The 22,612-nt window shown below is 30.1% G+C and overlaps 1 protein-coding gene across 1 annotated transcript in view; it reads right to left on the bottom strand.

Annotated features, from left to right (window-relative positions):
- LOC108759859 (uncharacterized) overlaps positions 1 to 22,612 on the bottom strand; it is a 171,815-nt gene that overhangs the window by 132,105 nt on the left and 17,098 nt on the right. Inside the window, exon 3 of the mRNA XM_018505520.1 lies at positions 12,163 to 12,168. Within this exon, the coding sequence (XP_018361022.1) occupies positions 12,163 to 12,168 (6 nt within the window). The remainder of the gene's footprint in view (positions 1 to 12,162; positions 12,169 to 22,612) is intronic.

Here is a 22,612-nt window from a genome sequence, read left to right as displayed (position 1 = left end):
AGATAAGATGGCCAATGCATACTTTGTAATATTTTGATAAAATTAAAGTTCTGTTAAGTATTTTCTCTTTAATTTCGATAGTATTTGTTACTTTAAGCTTCAGTGAAAGTAATATCCCAAATATTGTTAAAAAGTAACAAGAATAAATGTACGTTTTTTGCATTTTAAATAACTATGGCCATCATACCTGAGTTTACCCTAATAAAATGTAACTTATAAGTATATGCTATGCATATGATTTGTGTAATTCTAGCTTAATATACTTCTAATTGCTTGCCTGCAGCATTATATTACAAGTTTAAGTTTCATTCAATATTTAAACTGATTATCGATAGCGGTATTAAATATGTACATATGTAACTAAAGCTAAGAATAAGAGTAAGACTGTTTAATTTTTCATTACGTTTTTTTTTCTAAAAAATAATAGTTCTATATAAAATAGAAAAGTTCTGAAAAATCAAATGTTCGAATGTTCAAAACATATGATATAATAAAAAGCGTAAAGCATTTGCGTTACACTTAATTGGCATATAGTTTTATGTTACAGAATAGCGAAATCAGCAATCTTAGATTTTAGTATTGTGATATGTGTGCGTGTATGTACTATTTAGAATTTATTTTTACTTCTAATTGAGATAAATCCGCGATAATATCAAAGAAAACTTTTAAAAATAACCAAGTTACTGCCACTTAGTAACATCGTATTTTACCGTAGATTAATTTACAACAAATAACATAGGAATGTATCGTAATTCCACAACTTACTCATATACTGATAATTATTGAGCAAAAATCAGTGCCAAATTCAAGGAATTTGTCATTAAAGTGAAAATTGCTAATCGTGAGAAGAAGCATATTAGCGACTTCTTCATAAAGCAAAATTTGAAATATCTGTATTTTGAAGTGATATGGATACTTGTAGATATTTGTGATTGCTGCTATATATATATCTTTTTAATACGTTTCAAAAATTAAAAAGGACATTGCACAGTAGTACCAACTCGCAATCCACTATGCGGCTCTTGCAATCCGTGTAATAAATAAAGCTTATAGGTAACGGGCTTGCACGGACTAACGGTCTCACTTGTCTTACTTATTACTACGCGGAACAGGTTAATTGATCGATTGGCTACAGTACGACTCTGCGGTGCGACGTCGGGCTGCTTTCAGTCTATGGCAGGTGAAAATCTATTAGGAATTTAGCAGTGGTCTTCCCCCCCCCCCTCTCTCTCTCTCTCTCTCTTGCAACAATAGAGATTGCCAATGAAGATTGACTTCATCTCAAATGGACGATTGCTGTACCTGCCGCACACAATTCTTTATAGCCCTAGAATATTTATTGTAATTTTTTATTGCTAAAATGCCAACAACGCAGAAAACTCTGACACATTCATTTCAAAAAACGTTGTTTATAGATTTCGTTTATTAGAATTTTAATGTGCAAAAAATTATTGTCTTTTTAAAATTAAATAATTAATATATATTTTTTATTATGTGCGATTTGAATTTAAAAAAAAAACATCAAAGAAAATCGAAAAATTTCTTTTTGAATGAAAAAAGAGTAAGTAGTAACTATTTTAATTAAAAATACTTTAAAATTATAATTTCTTTTCTAATTTAATGTGGTAAATATGATGAATATTTTGCACCAAACTAATAAAGTCTAGATGCAAAAAGTATTTTTAGTATATCTTTATAGCATTTTTTGCTTTAGAATAATAATTCGATTTTGATAAAGTTGAATAATTCTCTGCAAGAGATATTTTAATTAATAATAATACGATGAAAATATTATACTTTATAATTCAACAAAAATTTTAATTAGAAATAGAAAAAGATTTAAAATTATGACATTTTTAATTTAATAGTTTTAAAACATGCATGTATACATATTTTACTGATTTTTAAATTTAATATTGTGAATGTCTGCGAGTGCATTCTATCGTTTCTGGCCATTTATCTAACTACACTTTGTCTAACATTCTACTTAGCGTTTAGAACTCATAATCGTGGAATTTAGTTGTCGTGGTTGTAACATTCCGCGAATAGTATAAGTTGAATTTCGAGAATTATGCATAAGGTTCTCGCTTGTCTAATAGAAGAACGCGTATAATTTTACTTCCACCTACAAATAGCTGACCTCGTCATGTTAAAAAGAGATCACGAATGCTTTGGGAGTTTCCGATTTACAAGATAGTCTTCGACCTCTATGCTTGAGTCACACATTACGAAATGGGATGCTAGATTTAAAAATATATAATTTTTGTAAAATCGGTCGTAATAAAAATATTTATGAGATTTCGCATATAATCAGTAGCGGATCAATTAACTGTTATAACTTTTGTCGGCAACTATTAAATTCCGGCATAATACATAAACTAAAGAACACATAAATATATTATATTAAAAATATCACGTTAAACATAATCTCTCGAGATCTTAAAGACCGTTTTTCAATTAAGACCTTTTTAGGTGTTTCATTTTTAAAATAATGAACTATAAGTTAGGTAATACGATTTTTTAGCCTTACTAATTCACACAGCATTCGCATTACAACAATTTGCTTCTGTGACATCTCACTCTCATCTCATCTACGAGTACACGTGCACACACATAATTAGCTATGCTTTATTAGCTTTATTAGCTGTACCATGCTTATTACACGTGTACGGAAATGTACGTGTGCGCAATTACGTACATATATTTGTGTAACTAAGGATAATTGAATATCTACCTGTTCCGTATGTGTTGGTGCTTTTGCTTGGTATAAACAAATCACGCGGAAAAGTTTCAAATATAAAATTAGCAATGTATCGACAGCATATTGCCGCATTTTAAGCACGTGAAAATGTTTTAATAAGTCTTTTGAAATTTCCGTGCTGTCGCCAATAAATTTTCGGCGACCGCGACACGTAAATAAACGTGGAACTGCAAATAATTTTAGTCACCTTGTAGCAAAATTTGCTCTGTATTTTAGCGAGAGAATAAATATGAGAGAAATAGAAAGATGAAAAAAATGAGAGGGACTAAATGCTTGTGTTTTTTTTTTCTTTGAGGAAGGAAGCAAAAGATCGTCTTTAGAGACGAATACGAACAGAAGGATACGACTGAGCGTTTCGAGAATTCCAATGTATATCCAGAATTAAATTGAATTTGTGCATATTCGCAGGAAATCCTATTTTTCGCTAGGAATATTATAAATAGCTCTTTCCTCCGCCTATCTGCTTCGTCTCATTCTTAATTCGAAATACAGTAATGTGCGCTATTGTAATGCGCATAAAGGCCAACTATCCTTGGCCTCGACAAAAGCTCGCGATTTATTGTTAATTTTGTACTACGAAATGCAAGCTGAGAGATTCAGCTTTCTTCTTTCCGTTCTCCCTTACCTTTATTCTCTTTCATCTCCTTCTAGTCTCTACAAAACCCTGCTTTTCCCCCTCGTCGTTCTTTTATCTGTTGACTGCGATCAAGTTTCTGTTACTATGTTGCCTTGTATCAAGAACGTCATTAATTTACGCGCGTAACTTGTAATTTAAATTTCTATCTTACGCTAGAATATCACATGATGAAGAAACGAAATGTCAAACGGCATCGTGTGATCAAGTTTCGCACGACAAGCGTTTACGAAACGTTGAAAGGGTCGTATGGAGATGTGAGGGTACGAAGTTTTCAGGTGGCATGTACCATGTTTAGAAGCGCAAGGGGACATAAAAGACGAACGCTATGATGCTGGACGACGTTTCCGTCACAAGGGTAAACTATGAACCTGCAGAGAAAACTTCCCGAATGCACGTGAAAAAGAGTGTAACGTATGCGTCTCAAAGTTTGCGAAAACTGGATTTCGCTTAGCGGCCATGCACTACGCCATTACGTAGTTTCGGAGATTTTAGAATTTAAAGATATCGCGCGGTATTTATATTTAATTTTTATATTTGTCATCTCTTGCGATTTTTGTCAAAGAAGCTGAAATAAAGGAAATTGAGTAAAAAGCTAGTAGATGTTCTCAAAAGACCTTTAAAAAATGATTTCGTATGAAGTGAAAGAAAAATTGTATCCCAAACTCTTTAATCTAGGTTTGCGATATATTATTTGAAAACCATGTTTTATGCATATAATACATTTTCATATAAAACATGAACTCCGAAAAAGTTTTCAATAATTTGTTTATTATGTATCAAATTTAAAAATATGCAAAAAAACAACAGAAAATTTTTTCTTGTAAATCTCTCTCATTCATTAATAAAACTACACTAAAGTATAAAATAAGTTTGATTAATTTTGAAGTGCATGATACAAATCTTTAAAATATTGTATTGTACCACAACTACCATATTTCAAGGTAAATTTTAAAAGGAAATTCTCTCTGTGAATACTAACAGTACCAATTAAATAAAATATATTCGTGATTGAAAAAAAACGGTATAAATTATAACATTTTAAATTATTAATTACATTTCGATTAAAACGATATCAATCTTAAAATTCAGATCACAAATAAAAATATTTGAGATAAAGAGATAAGGCTTTTTATCAAACGTACATGAGAATCTTGGAGGCATCTCCATAGGGAATCTTGAGAAAAGCCACGGACATCCTCTTTCTGGAGAAACTTACGTTCCTACGAGTTTCGTTTCGCAAACTTTTACCTTGACCCGGGAAAACGAACGAACGAATGAACGAACGAACGAAGGAACGGACGAACGAACGAACGAAGCTGGTGAGAACGCGCGCAACTGGTTGGGTCGGCGAGTTTTGCGATGCTTTTAAACGTCGGCCGAACTTTTCCTGAACCGAGCTTTCGGGCATTGGGACGTCAGGGGACGCCGCAATTCCGCACGACTCTTCACAGACATCGAGAGAGTGTGAGAGATAGGAAGAAAAGAGAGAGATAAAGAGAGAGAGAGAAGAGAGAGAGAGAAAGAGAATTAAGGGAAATCGATAAAAACTTTGAAGTTTTTCTATCACAATCTACACCCAAATTACTGGAAAGAGTCGAAATTATCAAATCTATGCATTACGAAAATGCTCGTAATTTGTGATTTTACATGAATCTCCTTTTGTAAATATTATATAAAATTATTGGAATGTTTATTATAGAGTACTTATTATTACTATAGTATCTTTTACTGTATAACATAAGAAAATTATCTCTCTAAAAAATGTTCTAGTTATTTTTAAAACTTTTTTGTTTAGAAATAAGATATTGAAAGAACGCAAGATTATATATAACATTTTTCGTTACTCTCGTAGCACTAAATCTGGAATAAAAAAAATAAAAAAAGTCATATTCCAGTTCTCTTGTATGGTAGAAAAACAGAAATGTAGTTTAGATTTTAAAATTACACCTACGTGCCATGGATTGCATATTGTTGTTTATTTAAGCGACGCTTACATGAACAAGCTTTTACGTGTAAATGGGAAACCGACCCGTTTTATTTCAAAGTCATATTGTCGCATATAGAAAAAACATAATTAGTTTGTGGACAAGTATTTTAAAGAAAAGCTGGAGATTGAAATTGTGTAATACGATTTTTTTTGCTTAGAATAATTAATAATAGCAATGTAATGTCATACATATAAGAAAGTAATTTTAGATTGACTTTGTTTTAAAAACCAAAGTTTGACAAAAGATATAGACATGAAAAAATGTAAAAAAATGTTCGATTAATTGGATGCTTTTTTCCTATTTTTTAATATATATTTTTTATATATATTTGAACATATGAGATTATTATCAAACGTTGACTTTGTAGACATATTTCTTGGACAAGTAAAAAGAAATTGATTTCTTTCTTAACAAAAATATAGAAACATCAATAATTTGTCAAATACAAATCAATTAAAATAAAAAAGTCTTAGCAATTAAGTTTTACGAAGCAAAATGTATAATGAAATCTTATTATATTCGCTTAATTTCAAGTGGACTTTGTTTAATATAATTTAATAGAATTTTAATCTGAGATATTTAATAATGAAACTTACAGAGTTATGGAAAAAAACGCTGTTCAATTCGCTAAGGAAAAGTTAATTCCGGATTGATCAAAGAATAACCGGACAAAGCCTGGCTTCTTGTTATATCTACAGTTATAAGACATAGCGTGAATGTACGATACGTCGACTGATAATGAATTTAGCATACAGTTAAATATAATTAATTAAATGATTAGGATAATTTGTTAAATAAAAAATTCTGCACGAATGAAGGAACAATCCCCACGATTAAAATTAGGATATCGTTATCGATCCTGCTTTTTTTCTATTTGCATATTTGCAATAACGAGGTTATCTCTAAATATATCCGCTCGGCTTCAGTTGACTCTATTATAATAGATATTCGCGAGATATTCAAGGGATATTCGATCTGCGACACTTTCGTGAATTTTATAAACGGTTTGCTACATAAAATTTACCTTAAGTTATGTCTCTTCTTTGTAACCTAATTTACGTGAGCATCTATTTAACAAATATAGTGAACAATAAATTTTCAGTTGTTTCGGATTTTAAATTGAGCATTGTTTTTTTAGTCAAATGATCATATGCCTCGGGAAAAATTATTTAGTTTTAGCTGAATATTTAACTGGTAGATTAAATTACGAATCAATTAATTAATATATAGATCATTAAAATATGTATAAACAGCAACAGGAACCAAACAAGGTGATATAAACAGCCCCAATATTATCAACACGTAGATCAAATATTGTAGAAAAACAAAAATTTAAACTCTTTGAACTACATAATGTTGCTGCAGTTATTATAGCTTCAGAAGTGAGAAACCACATGCTTCTTGCGGTATACATAAAAATAAATTAAATTTTTCGCATGTTACCATTCGCGCTCCGCAGTAAACTTGCAAAACGAACCACTAATTTTTTCTAAATTTATTTTTATTAATAAATGACCGCACAATTTAAGTATGTTTTATAAAAATAATAATAAAAAATTGAGAAACTTTGGATACACATATTTGTCGGTCATATATACGTCAAAGATATAGAAACTATTTATATAAACACAAACCACTAAAAGAAACTTTGTACAAACTTAAAAAGTTTTCCGAATAAACTGCTAACATCAAATATAACCTCAAATATTCCGGATGTCTTGTAATTTATTCATTCTTTTTTATAGTTTTAATTACATTAAGTTATTTTTTTCTTAATATTCCTTAATATCCATAATTATCCTTTATTAAGACGTTAAGACAAGAAAGGAAATATATTTCAAAAAAATCACAAAATGTATATGTATAGTATATATGTTTTGTTATATTAAAACCGTTATAATTCAATATTGCTGCGACAACTACTCAAGAATCTTAACCTTACCCTCGCAAATCCGTGATCGGCGTCGACAAATACCGATAGTCTCGGCGATTTCGGCTTGATCTATCGCAAGTCGCAACCGCCTGCTCAGCCGCGGTCAGTTTCGCACGAAGGAACGAGTTGTCCCTCCGGGCACGGAGAGAAAGGCCCACCAACCATCCCGCCCGTCCCTTTTCCCTGGCTTACAGGCGGGGAAAAGCCCGTGGGGGTTGCGGACGCCATTCAACCGTAACAAAAGGCAATCACCATAGAAGTGGCGGCACTGGAACTAGCAGCGGTCATAAGTTATCGAAATCACGTCGATATTTCGCGGAGAGTTCCGCGAAACGAACTGTACTGTTGGTGCGCTGGGAGGTGAATAAAAGTGTGCGCGAAGTGCGATATAAATTGTACTGATTAAAATGTAACAACCGAGAGACAGCGGCTAGTTTCAGGACGTATGGCTTTAGTAGGTCGATTAACGATGAAAACTTACTTATACAATAACCAATGATGACGATTAAATTTTAATAATTCAGTGTACTAACATATAATCATTGGCTAATTGTAATATATTATATCAGTAAAACGATTTTAAATAATGATGACAGATTAATTGTGATTTAATTAGTAATAACAACTGAAATCAATCAGATAAGTACGGTAATAATAATTAATTGGATTACAGTTGTCAATCCAATAAGCATTAATGGGTATTAAAAACTCGTTTTTTAAACCATTTTTTAAAGCTTATTATTGTATAGAATAAATCCTTAACATTCATTAATATTTTTTAAAGAGGATGTTTACCCACAGAGACGTTTCGTTTATTCGGTTTTACTCAAAGCAAGAGTTGTCCCATTTTGCTCGCTCAATTGTTTATCAAGTATCACACCAACTACGGTAGCGCGGCAATCAGTTGAGAATCTCTCGATATAATCCCGATTTTGCCAGAAAAAGCGATATAGGTTATTTGAATTTTTACACAAATCCGTCAAATCCGCATCAATGTAAAATTTCGAACAAATAAAAGATAACGTACTAGCTACACATTTGCACTGTATACGAATAAATACGTACAACAACGAAAACGTCCGTCGATAAAATTATAAAAAAAATGCATCATCTGAACGATTTTACACGAAGGAATGGAAGGGGCGTACAACCATCGTCAATCTCTGCACGTTCGTTCGCATTCAATTGAATGCTCGAATATATCGAGTGTTCGTCGAATGTCCGCTCGAAAATACACGAAATTACTCGAAAAGTTTTTCAACTAATTGTCTCTTGTTGCAGTACATATTTTCAGAAAGTTTTTCAAATTTCAAAAAATTACATTATTCATGTAACAATACTTTAAATGTGTATAGTTACTACTTCATCTGATACTATAAACGGGTATTTTTTCAACTTTTAATAGACGTTATTATTATAGATACGCTATAGATACCAACAAAATTATTGTCTTTATGTATAAAACTTAAAATTTAAAAATGTAATCAATTATTTACAACAAATTTAAATAATAATGAATTTTATCTTGTCTCTCTCTCTCTCTCTCTCTCTCTCTGTCTTCTTTAGTATTTTTGTTATAGTCTATTTTATAATACATTTTATGAAAGGTAACTTGGCAAAACTAATATTAAAAAATAAATAATGGTGGCTTTGTTAATAGAATATTTCACTTGTATTGTATAAAAATATAATATTTGTTGATATTAAATGGTAATGATATGGTTGATATTAAATATATTACATGTAATAGTACTTCATTTATTAAAGATTCAAGAAATTCCCAACTGATCTTATATAGCCTTTGAAATAACCCGTACAGCGATGTAATTCAAACGCTTGGTTAAAAATTTCACAAATCCGTGAATTTCCGCCCCTTTCCGCACGAAATCTCTGCACGAAGACGGCATACCATCATTATCCGAACGCGAAACATTGCAACACGCCGAGGGAAAATAGTGAGAGGGTGGCTCGCTACATCGATCGGGGTTAATATCAGGGGAGAGGAAGGGAAGTGAGGTAGCTTACAAATTGCACTCTCAATTTTCGTGAGGAAGCGCCGGCTGGCTGGCGTTGTGAGCTGCAAAGCAGGTTTTATCAAGTTAAAGCGGAAACGAAGAAGGGAGTCCGAAAGACGGAGGAAGAGGAGAAGATCAGAAGGGGGAGAGGTAGGTCGAAGAGTGGACCATTAAATCGCAGCACCTGCAATTACATCGATCTAACCGTGTCTGATGATGTTGATTTAAGTTCAAGGAAAGACGGCGAGTGCATTTCGAGTCGTTTTCGAATTTTGCAAGGAAAATTAAATGCGGTAAATCATGCTTTTCACAAGAAACAAGAATTCTTCGACTAAATATAATAAAAATTAAAATAGTAAAAACATTGATATCTTCGCGAATTAGTTCACGTCCGTATTTTGTAAATCTTTCTTAAAATATTAACTTAGAAAAATATTGCTGTGTCTTATACTATTTCCTCATCCAATTACAAAAGCAATTCCTCTTAAGATTTAATAATTCAGACATTGATTAAAGTTTAAATTAATATTGATAGATATATTCGCGCGATCAGCAACGAAGAAGAAGAGAAAACATTGTTAGACTAGGAAAATGTACATAGAAGTATTGTTTCGCAAGTGCAGTTAAAGGGGTCTGATAATTAGAATCAATATCTTATTGTATTGCACTTTGTACTGCGTGCTGAAGCATTAGATAGCTTCACGTGGTTAAAATGTCTCGCCACAGTTGCCTGACAATTTTTCATCACGCTCGCATAATTAAACTTTCAATACGACGCGGTGGCGATTGCGTTTTTGCGATGGACACTTCGTGCCAGCAAAAAGATCGTTAGCGGATTCCGGAAGTGCTATATCGATAGTTTATCGATTCTAATTTACCGGAAAGTCGTTATCCGACAAAACCCGATCGTCTCCGATTTATTTATTAATTATAAAAGAAACTTAGCAATCTACGTTATTTAATTCTAAATTGCGGTAGAATTAATACTTTTAAATTAGTGGAAATGTTGGTTTTAATTTTTTTAATTAAATTAATATTAATCTGTCTCTGTTATTATATAAATATTTGAATAATAAATTAAATATATATGGTAAAATATTAATTATTACACAATGTATCTTTAAAATGAAGCAAAAAAAAAAGAAAAAAAATGTGTAAAATATGTATAGAAATATACAGGTCCCAAAATAATCATCAAATATTTCATGGGCAGGTAGAGCGGACTAAACTAAGTTGAAAAGTTCTTTACCATTTTACAATTTTCGCAATAATTAACGAAATATTAATTACTAAAAATTACCAAAAATTAGTCTCCAATAATTTTTTACTCAAATACTATTAACTTTACAGAAAAATTGCAAGAGGCAAAAATTGTGTATTTTTTTTCTCATAAAACTACGAATATTTTCAAAATTTTTTCAGAATTTTTTAATACCATATTTTCTCATGTTGGTAAAAATAAAAAAATGCAGTACTAAAAAGATGATAAAAAATTCTGAAAAAATTTTTGAAGCTCTACGAGAAGAAAATAAACAATTTTTATCTTTTACAGTTTTTCTGTAAAGTTGATAGTATTTGAGTAAAAAATTATTGAAGACCAATTTCCAACAATTTTTACTAATTAACATCTTGTTAACTATTGCGAAAATTGCAAAATGGTAGAGGACTTTTCAACTCAGTTTAGTCCGCTCTACCTGTCCATGAAATATTTGGCGATTATTTTGGAACACCTAGTATAAAGTAAAAAACTATTGACAAATAATGTGGATAAAATAAAAGTAAAAATAATAAATATATAAAATGTCAAACATTAAAATATAAAAAATATTTATTAAAATAATCGAACGTCTTCGAGCTTGATGAGTACATATATTGCAAAAATATCTACTGCTTTGATGAAGTGCAAAATAAGATTCACGAAGCAGTTTCTTAATGGCTTCATGCGTTAAACTTCACGCCACCGTAGAACTGAAGGATTTCGTCGTATAATTAGACAAGTTAATTACAACGAAGTACGTAATAAGCACAGACTTTAAATTAACTCACGACAACCTATTCTTGGTATTTTGTAAGTCGGACCAAAGTCACGTTCAAAGTGCCTACGTCTTTCTGTTTCATATCGTATTTGAGAATACTATGGTTACACCTTTACCTTTAATTATTATAATAAGAAATAATACAATACAATATCAAAAAACATTATATAATTTATCGTTACCATTTCTGATATAATTCGATATAGAAAAGAGAGCAGAGGAGAAGAGAAAATAAAATTTTATGATTTAAAATTCGTCTTGTAGTTATATGATGAAAAAATTTTTTTTAATATAGAATGTGAAAGAGGAAGTACGTATATATGTGTGTGTGTATGTGTGTATAAAATCATTAATAAATATAAAAAATATTACGAATAAAAAATACGATTTGAAATACTAGCTATGTATACTTAAGGCGAAAAACAAAAAATTATAAATTAAAATTTCCCGTTAAATATAATGAAATAATTTTAAATGCAAAATTACATAGCTTTTATAATGAAAACGAAGCAGAAATGTAGGATAAAAATTATTACAAGAAAAGTAATTAAATGTACGCGGCGGATCTGAGGGATAAATAAAATTCCGGACGTCCCGTTCCGTATCGTGCACGCACTTTGACGTATTAAGAACTCGTAAAAGCGTCCATTACTCAGATATTAAACTCTTGGCACTTACGCGTCTTCTTGCTCATGCACAAGCTAAATTTCGAGCTAATTTTACCTTGGAGTCGCTCGTTCTCGCGAATGGTTTTGCTTAATTGCGTCGCACGCTGCAGCATTACACACTTACCGTGATCTGAAACAAAAATACAAATTAATAATTATTGAAAATATTATTTTATAGTAAGTAATATATGTAAGTAGAATGTATAATATACAGGGTATCCTGCAACTATCGCATTATCTTTTAAGAATGTGCCCCTGAGATAATTTTGAATTAAAAAATCATAAAAGGAAAATCTTAAGGCTATAATATTTTTTAAATTAGTAACGATTAAGGTTCACTAATCACAGAACTGATGTTTCGCGCGTTCAGGCATGATGACATAATAGATAATAAAAGTGCTACCGCCTTTAACAAAAAAATGTCATTAGCATAAAAATGCTAATATATTAATACTATAATACTAATAACCCTCGAACGTCACACATGGGTCTTTCGTGTCCACATGCATTAAAAATAATTATTTTTGTACTTTAATAAAATCAAAAACTGCTTTTTTCTTCAAAAATCAAAGTCATAATTTTTATATCAAAACTGAATTATTTTCTTTCTCTAGTGCAGAAAGTAATTTTCATAATTTTTCTAAACATTTTTTCCAATATTTGCATAGCAAAATAATTTAGTAGAGACCTTAAAGAATATGTGTGAATTTTTACAGAATTTTTCGAGCACTTTAAAAGCCTTAAAATAGAGTCAGACACGAATGACCCATGTGTGTCGTCCAAAGGTACCGAAGATAAGTGTGATGTTCGAGGGATAATATTAGAATTATAAAAATAATTTATCAAAATAATAATTATAAAAATTATTTATAATAACTGTTACGTCCAGGTGAGGGCAAAGTTTCGACAGTCGTCACATAACATAGTATGTAATTATTTATAATATCTACTTATTATAAAAATTATAATAATTCTAAAATAATTTTAAATTATAATTTTTAAATACTAATTACAAATAAATTTTGCAATAAAAATATTAATTACAATACAATTAAAATAATTAAATTTTTATTGAATATTTTATATTACAGCTTATAATTATAATTTTTTAATAAATTAAATGTTATATGCTTTCATAATTATCTTTTATAGCAATAAGTACTCTTCTAAGAGAAAATTTTTTTTAAAGTTTGCTAAAAAATTTGTAGTTGACAAAAAAACATTTTAATATCATGTAAACTCGAGGAAATTTGAAATACTACATAAATTAACTTAAAATGTTATTTTTTCATTGCATTGCATGGAAAGATGAATCTACGAAATAATATAACATTATGACGAAAGTCTACTTTTTGAACGTTTCTACAATACGTTTAAAGACTATTAAAGATATTAAAAGCAAAAAATTAAATACAATCAATTAATGTGTTTTTGTAAGAAAAAGATCTATGTAGAGCTATAGTGTGATGAATCGCAAGAGATAAACGATTTGTTTCCAAATTAAATAACCGTAAAAAAAGTTTTCTAACTGGCATAAAATTCAATTTTTTTATGACATTCATGTGAACAATTTGATTATACTAATAATTTCTATTTTCTGCGCGTTGCACTTATACATTATTAAAAAAAAAATAAACGCGTAGGCACTTATATCACATGAGTGCACTTTCGATGCACTTGGCGTATCGATGCAGTTATGGAGTGAGTTTTTGCGCGGCTTTACAGCGCATTTTTAGCGAGAGGTCGGTGGGTTGTCTTGCATTACATGTCCATAAGTCGGCGGTGTATGGCGTTAGATAAAATAAAGTACGATGCACTTTAGTCGATGAAGACGAAACGCGGAAAACTCATGGTGATGCAACATCGCAGTATACATCGACGATCAACTTTTCTCGATATGATTCTCCATTTAATGATATTGAATTAGATATATGTATACAACATCATTATTATTGGATAGTCAGATAACAGCGCGATACTACATGTAGTTATTTATCACTACTTTCGCCATCTAAAATATTATTTTCTTTAAAATTTTTCTTTAAAATAATGTCATTCCTTTTCATAAATTACATTTCAAGCAGTAAAAGACAGACGTTTCTATTATTTTTCATCATGAAATCGTTTATTCTTTGTGATATTTACATTTCTTTTGTGGCGTTTGTATTGTCATTCCATTGCGAACATGTCGAAAAAAATCATAAAATGTAGATATTAATTAAGATTATAAAATATAATGTGTGTGTTGAAAGTATAATCACAATAAATCATTTGCTGTTCAAATTTATATAAAATACGCAATCTATCACAAATGTCTGAAAATAATTTTAGAAAATAATTTCAAAACGAAACTAGAATTTGCAATTGAAAATAGTAATTAATCTTTTCATTCCAAAAGATACAACATTAAAACAACAGTAAAATTACAGTAACTTTAATTGCTCGATTTTTTTACATGAAAGCTGGTACAAACATCTCTCGCGAAGCAACGCACGGTATATCGCGCCCAGCTTTATTTTATACATGTTAGATATTACAATTGTTCCAAACTCGCAGGTTTGTGTTGTTGCGTTAGTCAATTTTCGCTTCGGCAAACAGCCTTGTATTTATAAACGCGTTGATATTTTCGACCGTCATAAAGCAAACGTAATACCACGCGGGATTGCAAAGTGAGAGGAAAAGAGAGAGGAGATTCGCGATTTTGATAAAAAGGTTACGCGTCCATTTTAATCGAACCGCGAGATTGCAATCGCGGGTGCACCGAGCTATCGAGTTTCCCGCGAAATATTAAATGCAATGCGTATGCAATCGTATCGACGATTCGTGTTACAATTGCATTTATTTTTATGGCAGCGCAGAGACACCTCGCTCACAAACATTCTCGATTATACTCGTTAAATATAGAACAATAAAGGTAGAGAGAGAGAGAGAGAGAGAGAGAAAGGGGGGGAGAGAGAAAAGGTCATCAAAAAACATTGAAAACTTTAACTGAAATATTTTATTGTCTATTTTACCCTCTTTTCTTCGACTTATATCTAAACTTTATATATTTTTTGTTTTCTTTTTCGTTTTATTTTAAATGATAAGACATTTGCTTCTCTTCTCAACTTAACTCTTTTTTTATAAAATGTTATTAATTCGCAAATATAATAAAAAATATGGAAAGAGTAAAAATTATCATCCTTTGTTGTTTTTTCGCGCCGGTAATAGAAAGGATTTCTTCAATTTCTGCGGGTATTTGCAATTCAGACACGGACGTCTTAGATCGCGTTTGGATAAGACGCATGCAAAAAGCAGTATCTATTTGCGTCAGAACGCTCTTACTAGACCGGAGGGCAAGCCTCAAGCAATCCTTCCACCCACATTTAGGCGAGGGGATGGTTCTTCTTCACGCGCGTTTACAAGGCGGATCGTATGCAAATCTCTAGCGGCTTAATTACGCGACACGCCTACTATATGAGGTCTCAGATCGCACGTAACGCGAACCAGAAGCTAATATATATGGTCGACGATAAGAAGAAACTCTCATTCATGGATCGCTGTTCGCTCTTTTACGTTAGATGTCGATCGAGAGGCGAAGACATCAAATAATTGAGAAATCGAATAACAAAGAAATCCGATAAATGTGGCAGTAAATTATATGCTTAGAATAATGCATTTTTCTTAATATATTCCATTTGCTCGGATATTGACTTTCCAGTACCTTTAAAATCTTACATCCTAAAAGACCTTTTCAATTATCGTATAAATAGACTATAGCGATGCACAATTATCACCAGTATAATGTAACAATGACATGAAATAATACAAAAAAAATAAAATTTTACATTATTACTATTGCTATTTACAAACCACCCGATATAACCACCCGAACGCTGTCACGTAATGAACGCTTCCAAAGCATCACATGCGAATCTTACATTTATCTTCCTCCTTCCAACCGACTAATCCGTGGCGGATGGCTCGTTCGTTCAAAGAGAATAGCGTTTAGGTTTCCATGGCGCAACAATATTTGCATTTTCATGACGTAACGCCAAAATGTACGCCAGAGAAGGCGACGGTGAAACAGAATAACAAATCACGCCCGAATACTTGTTTTTAATCCTTTCGTGCGCGATAAACTGTTAGGAAAATATGACGAAAACAGGATACTGCAAAGTTTAAATGCGATTTACATATGTTTTTCCGATACGATTCTTAAATATAAGTATACCATAAATAAATCATTGTGTAACTTAAATAATCTCAACCGCTATTCTAGACAAAATTTAAATTGTAAATATAAAATATGTATAAATAAAGAGAAATTCTCTTTACTTATCTATATATATGAACTCATAAAACATGTTTTATGAGTTCATTTTAAAATATATGAGCTTTTAATAATTAATAAAACGTCTTTACTATGTGTCAATACAATATGTAAAATATTTAAATTATATACATATATTCAATATATTATAGTAATTATTTTAAAAATCAGATGTTTTAATAGTATATGCAATTTTTACTGTATATTTTATATTAATTTAGTATTATATCCTTTTATTTTAATACACATATACGTATATTTATTAAAATTGATAAAACGGAGAATTACTTGGAGTTACCTGTAACAAGTCTATTATGGTCATTAAATTCTACTTAATTCGATTCTCTTTAATTGTGAGTTCGATATTTGAATGAGTTTAATATTTTTGTGAAAATATTAATTAATTCATAAAGTTTTAAGTACTTTACAGATATAATCTGTCAGAGTTACTTGAAGGTATTAATATTAACCTTACATTAAGCTCTATAATAATCTACATAATAAAACGTCTAACACATAAGACTTCTAGTGTGCATTAAGTTCTGCGAGTGGAAAGCATTATTCGACTTAAATTGGTTAATATGACACATCGCAGACGTGGAGTTCAGCGCCATAATATCACATTACAATTTAATTCAAACTTATAGATATTGTAAATACTTGCAATTAGTTTCATTTTATGTATATATGTATGTTTTATGTGTCTTACTAAATTGCATATAATTAAAAAATTGAGTTATTTTACTCATCTGAAGTAAATGAACTTAAAACTGATTTTGTTTATGGACGTTATTGGAAGATGATAGAAGTAATTTTTTGACAAATCTGAAATTTTCCTCAGAAAAATAAATATTAAGAAAAAAGGCATCTATTTCCACATAAACATATTAAATTCTTAATTAAAGATTTCAGAATTGTTAAACTTGAAACTGGATAGTCGAAAGTATCATTATTTTACATTTTCTAAAAGTTAATTTGCAATTCTTTATCTCGTTGGGCCATAATTCAGACACTAATATTTTTTTCTTTGGACACTAGTATTTTTTAAAATATAATTTTTTAAATAAAAATCGTGATTTTAATCACAATAAACAGCTGTATATCCTATTTCGTATTTAAAATGTACTGAAATAAATCTATATAAAAATTATTTATATTCAAAGTTCGAGAATCATTCGACTTTATATTGTGGAGATTAAATGTAAATCGATCAATCAATACATCGATTAAACGTTCTTGAGAAACGAATGCAAACTCGCGCGAATAGAAATTCATTCACGCGTAAGCGATAAAGTTTTAATCCACGATGAAAATAATGAAACTTTGAGGGAAAAGTGCACTTTTCCTTCTAATTTTCTCGTTGGGTGCCAAATCGTCGCGCGATAATTCCAACTTCCGCAGCATGAGCAGAAGCTGCGAGCTTATCGGATGCGATTATCTTTGTGGCTCACCCAAAGATCTCGTTTTAAGCTAAAGAGATTTCCGATTAATTACAGACAATATATGGAAAATTGATTTTCGCAAAGCGTCGCATTTAAATAACATAACTGTACGTTTTAAGATTATTCATACATTTACATACATCATTATGTATGTAAATTATTGATTATTTTCATATATGAATTGTTACATGTTAATTATTAATCAGTGATGACGGAAATGAATATGTAATTATTATACGTGTATCAGTTTAACATGTAATAAAAAAGCCGAATTGTTGCTAATAACATAATAGTAGCTAATTATCATAATCAATAAAATAGAAAAGATGATAAAATAATGTAATGCATTATTAACAGGGCTTACTACATGTATTTTACAATAATTATAATTATTATTATTGATAATAATAATATGCAATTGTAATTATTATAAAAGACACATGCATATATCGCTCTTTTACTTCAAAAGTGATACAATTTAAAGAACGTCATTTCCAAGTTATTATCATAAATAAGTTAAATTAACGTTACCCTATTAACCATCAAAAGTGAATTAACTTAACTTCATAAAAAATCATCAAAATTGTCACAACTCATATAAAGAATGATTTTTTTAAAGAGTATGATATTTATTTGATTAGTCAATTTTCTGTCAAGTGAAAAATAGTTTTTTTTCCTTTTCTAGGAAACTTAATTTTTTTAATCGCATCACTTTTAAAATAAGAGAGTGATACATTCTTCATTATAAGTCGCAACTATAAAAAATTGAATATTTTACTGATATAATAATCGATTCAAGTTTATGTCTCTTATTATAAATTATGAACGCATAACAAGTTAAGAGAAGACGATCTATAATCAATAATTGATTTTAATTTTATTGAATTTATCTTGTGTATAGCGAAGAAGAAAATATTTATAAGTTACAATTATAGAAAATCAAATTAAATTTTTGATATAATAATTGACTTATAATAATTAACTTTATGTCTTAATAATATATATGATAAGAGAAAACATAAACTATCAATAATTAATTTTAATTTTACTCAATTTATCCTCTACAGAAAAGAGAAATACTTATAGCTAATTAGGAAAGGATTTGACTGATCGAGACATTCTTTTCTCAGAAAATTCTGTTTTTTTTTTCTAAACTTTTCAATAAATTGTCAAAATATTTTCATACTCATTATGACATTAGATTCACATGATCAGAAGATGCATGACTACAAAAGGCTTTCTTCAAATTATGATTACATATTTTTTTTTAACAATCCCTAACAGTAATGAAATTACAGACCTGTGAGAAAGGCACAGTGCAAAGTTATATACCGGGTGCTCCGAAACTGTTCGCTTAATAATCCGGTGGCTTGATCCCGGCAATAATTTCTTGGGCACGGAGGTCAGATCTTAATCTAATAAATGTACCACGAAGGCACTACCATTATTTCTCGTAATTATCTGCCGCAACGCAATAATGTTCCTATTGTTGAAAAGAGACTTATCGCGAGAAATGTACGACCGCACGATATAATACGTGCTACCTATGACTTAAATCGTAATCGTGAAGGTCATAGTAACAAAAGAAATACCTATTCTTATAAAAAATGCAGTGATATAATAATAATATAATGAAAATGAAAAATATAATAAAAGTGATTCATATAAAAAAGTCCTGTTAAAAGATGTAACAATAAATAGTTATGTAACGTATTACAGTATCAAAGAAGTTAGTGTAAAAGGATTAATATAAATTAGTTTTAACAGTCGAGAAGTATTAATAACAATAATACAATATTAACGTAATTATAATTATATAATATATGGCACAAAGAATAATTCCCTCTTCATTAAGGTAATAACTGTTAATAAAAATACAATAAGAGCAATTGATATAAATAAATTATAATTAATATAATTTGATTAGATTTAATTTTATATGTTTCATTTATGTAATTGATGAACTATTTATGAACTGTCTTATGTAATCGCTTATTCAAATATTGTAAATTACGCTTACAAACAGTTGCATGTAGTTACTTAAAATTAGTTGAACATGCTAAATAAAATTAATTAAAGTTAATTACAAGCAGCAGCTTTACTCATCTAGCAAATAACAAGGGAAAGTCTATTAAGCATTACCCCGTTGTTGTTAACAAATTAGCGGCGCGTCATATTAACTCGAAAGTTCCGCTGTTACAACATGCGCGCTTTGTTGTTTGTTCAAACGTCGTTATCGTCGATCGCGCGAAAAGTTGCAAACAAATCAAGCTCGCAAAAACTTTGCGACGCAATTTCATCACAAATTTAATCTAGACTCTTTATACTATCATTATTAGGTAATTTACATTGACCCTCATCAAATCAACTCCTATATATCAAGTTATAGTAACACTTATCAAAATGTCTCTTCCTAACTCTTGTCAAAATGGCCAATTTATATTAATCTTCTCTTTCGTAATAAACTTTTTTAAATTTTATATTATTTTAATTTTTTGAATATACATATATAGAGGATTAATGTAAAAATTAAAATATATATTCGTGAAAAAGCACGAAAAATGCAGCTTGAGAGAGAGAGAGAGAGAGAGAGAGAAAGTTGCCATTTTATTCTGTTATTTTCGGATTATTGAATTATTAATAATAAACTGCATTAATCTTCGTGGAATATTATCCACCGCGATACAACGCGCTTTATCACAAAATATAAAGTCAACAAACAATGCGAATTTCGTTTCCTTATTTCCTGTGAAAATCCCGGTGTAGCGAGAGAACACAAAGCAGCGGATTTTACGTGTCCGACAACATGGCCGTCGAGGGAGAAACATAAAGTTTACATGGCGGGCGCCCCAGCCGATACGGAATTATTTACTCACGAAGAAAGTATTCGCGAATTTTACGAATCATAAGTGTCTGAGATTTTTTGTCTCGGAACGCCATTATTAAATATTTATGAAAGAACGGGTGTGGAATATTCTAACACAAACGTGGACATACTTATAGTTCTTATAAATATACATCGCGACAGATAATGTCATATATATTATACCACGTATTCTATACAATGTATAAAATAAAAAATGCAGTTAAATGTTACAATTTCTTTTTCTCAATTTCTCTTTCAGTAAAAATAAATAAAATTGGGACAAACGCAAGCCATATATTGTTGGCTATATATTGCTAATGACAGACAGTGAAGTATATTTAATTTAACTAAATTAATTGACTAAATTGATCTATGTTATCAATTCAGAAAGATTTACAATATACGTTTGTTAAATACGACGCATGTAGCTTAGCTGCAAAAAACTTTTATTAACGTTTTCACAACGAAAATGTAGTTTTGTGTGTACTGTATCCGGTACGGAAGGTGATAAAGGGTCAATTCCTCGTTTATTTGTACCGATTGGATTTTCGAATCAAGACTTCAATCGATCCCTCGGCTAGCTCAATCGCGTCCCAAGGGGAATACCGCTCAACTAACGGGAACGAGTAAGACACAGAACGGAAGTAAGGTTTAAACAAGATTCACCTGAATTGCGAGCTGGATTTTTTCCTCTCTTTTTCTTTGCCACATTGCGTCATTCTATCATCTTAGAATTTGCATTTTTTTATACTCTTGTTATCATTTCGGTTCTATTCATTCTTTACAATGTACTTTCAGAAATTTTTTACATAACAATGCAAGCGGACTTATAATACATATGCAATATAATATTTTAATTATTTAATATATCTATAATATATAAATTAATTTAATAGAAATAAATAAATACTGAGTAATTTCTTGAACAAAACCGGAAATACTTGGGATTAAATTGAAACACATTTGAATCAAACATCTTTATAGATTTTATCATTTCCTTTAAATAATTAACTTATAATTCATTATAAATACGCAATGAATAATATCTTTCCAAACTGTAAATCTACTGAATTTTGATTTCAACAGAATGAAGCTTTATTTGCTGAAAAAAAAAAATTCTACAGATAATATAAAGAATATAAGTAGATAAAAACATTATCTTATTTTTCTCTCGATTTCATAAGAAAATTTTATTTTGATAGAATTTTTACGTACAATTTAATTATTAAGATATAAAATTACCAATTATACAAAAATCTCATTTTAGTCAAAACGAAATATTTTTTGAAGAAAGATATGTTTTGCACATATATATTAGAAGATAATGAGGAAAAGATACGTATATTATAACTGTTTGCATGGATATATTATGACTGTTGGCATGGATTAATTACCACATATTTAGTTCTTCGTTACTTGAAGTACCTATGAGATTAGCAAATCATTTCTGAAGAGAATGAGTCACGACGTAACGCTGAAAGTTACAGGACGCAACGCATACGCTTTTCATTAGGACGAGAATGAAGAAGGGCGCAGCGTTCCATCATTGCACGATATATAAGCTGCGCCTCGCGGGGGATGAATATAAATAAGAACATTAATAAAACCATAACCCGCAAGCAATATCAGCTAACAGGTTAGACGCTCTCGAGGTTTAAAGTCATTAAAATTTTTTCTAATAAAATCACATATTAAAATCTAAAATCACAAACTAACCACATTGAAAACCTCGCGCGTGAACTAATATATACTTGAAAATATGAAAACTAATAAAAAAGTTTAATTGCTGACACGTTGGACAACACGAATAATCTTCGACAGTAACAATGAAAAAAAGTACCAAAAGATGATGAAACTTGTTCGAAGCCGAAAAAATTAAGTACAGAAAGAACGTCTAAAATAATCAACGGCGTTAAATTTAAAATTGCGTCAAATCTGAATTTTGCCGCGTGTA

The sequence above is a fragment of the Trachymyrmex cornetzi genome, unplaced genomic scaffold (assembly GCF_001594075.2).
Source record: "Trachymyrmex cornetzi isolate Tcor2-1 unplaced genomic scaffold, Tcor1.1 scaffold21, whole genome shotgun sequence".
Lineage (NCBI taxonomy): Eukaryota > Metazoa > Arthropoda > Insecta > Hymenoptera > Formicidae > Trachymyrmex > Trachymyrmex cornetzi.
This window is presented reverse-complemented; position numbering and strand designations above follow the sequence as displayed.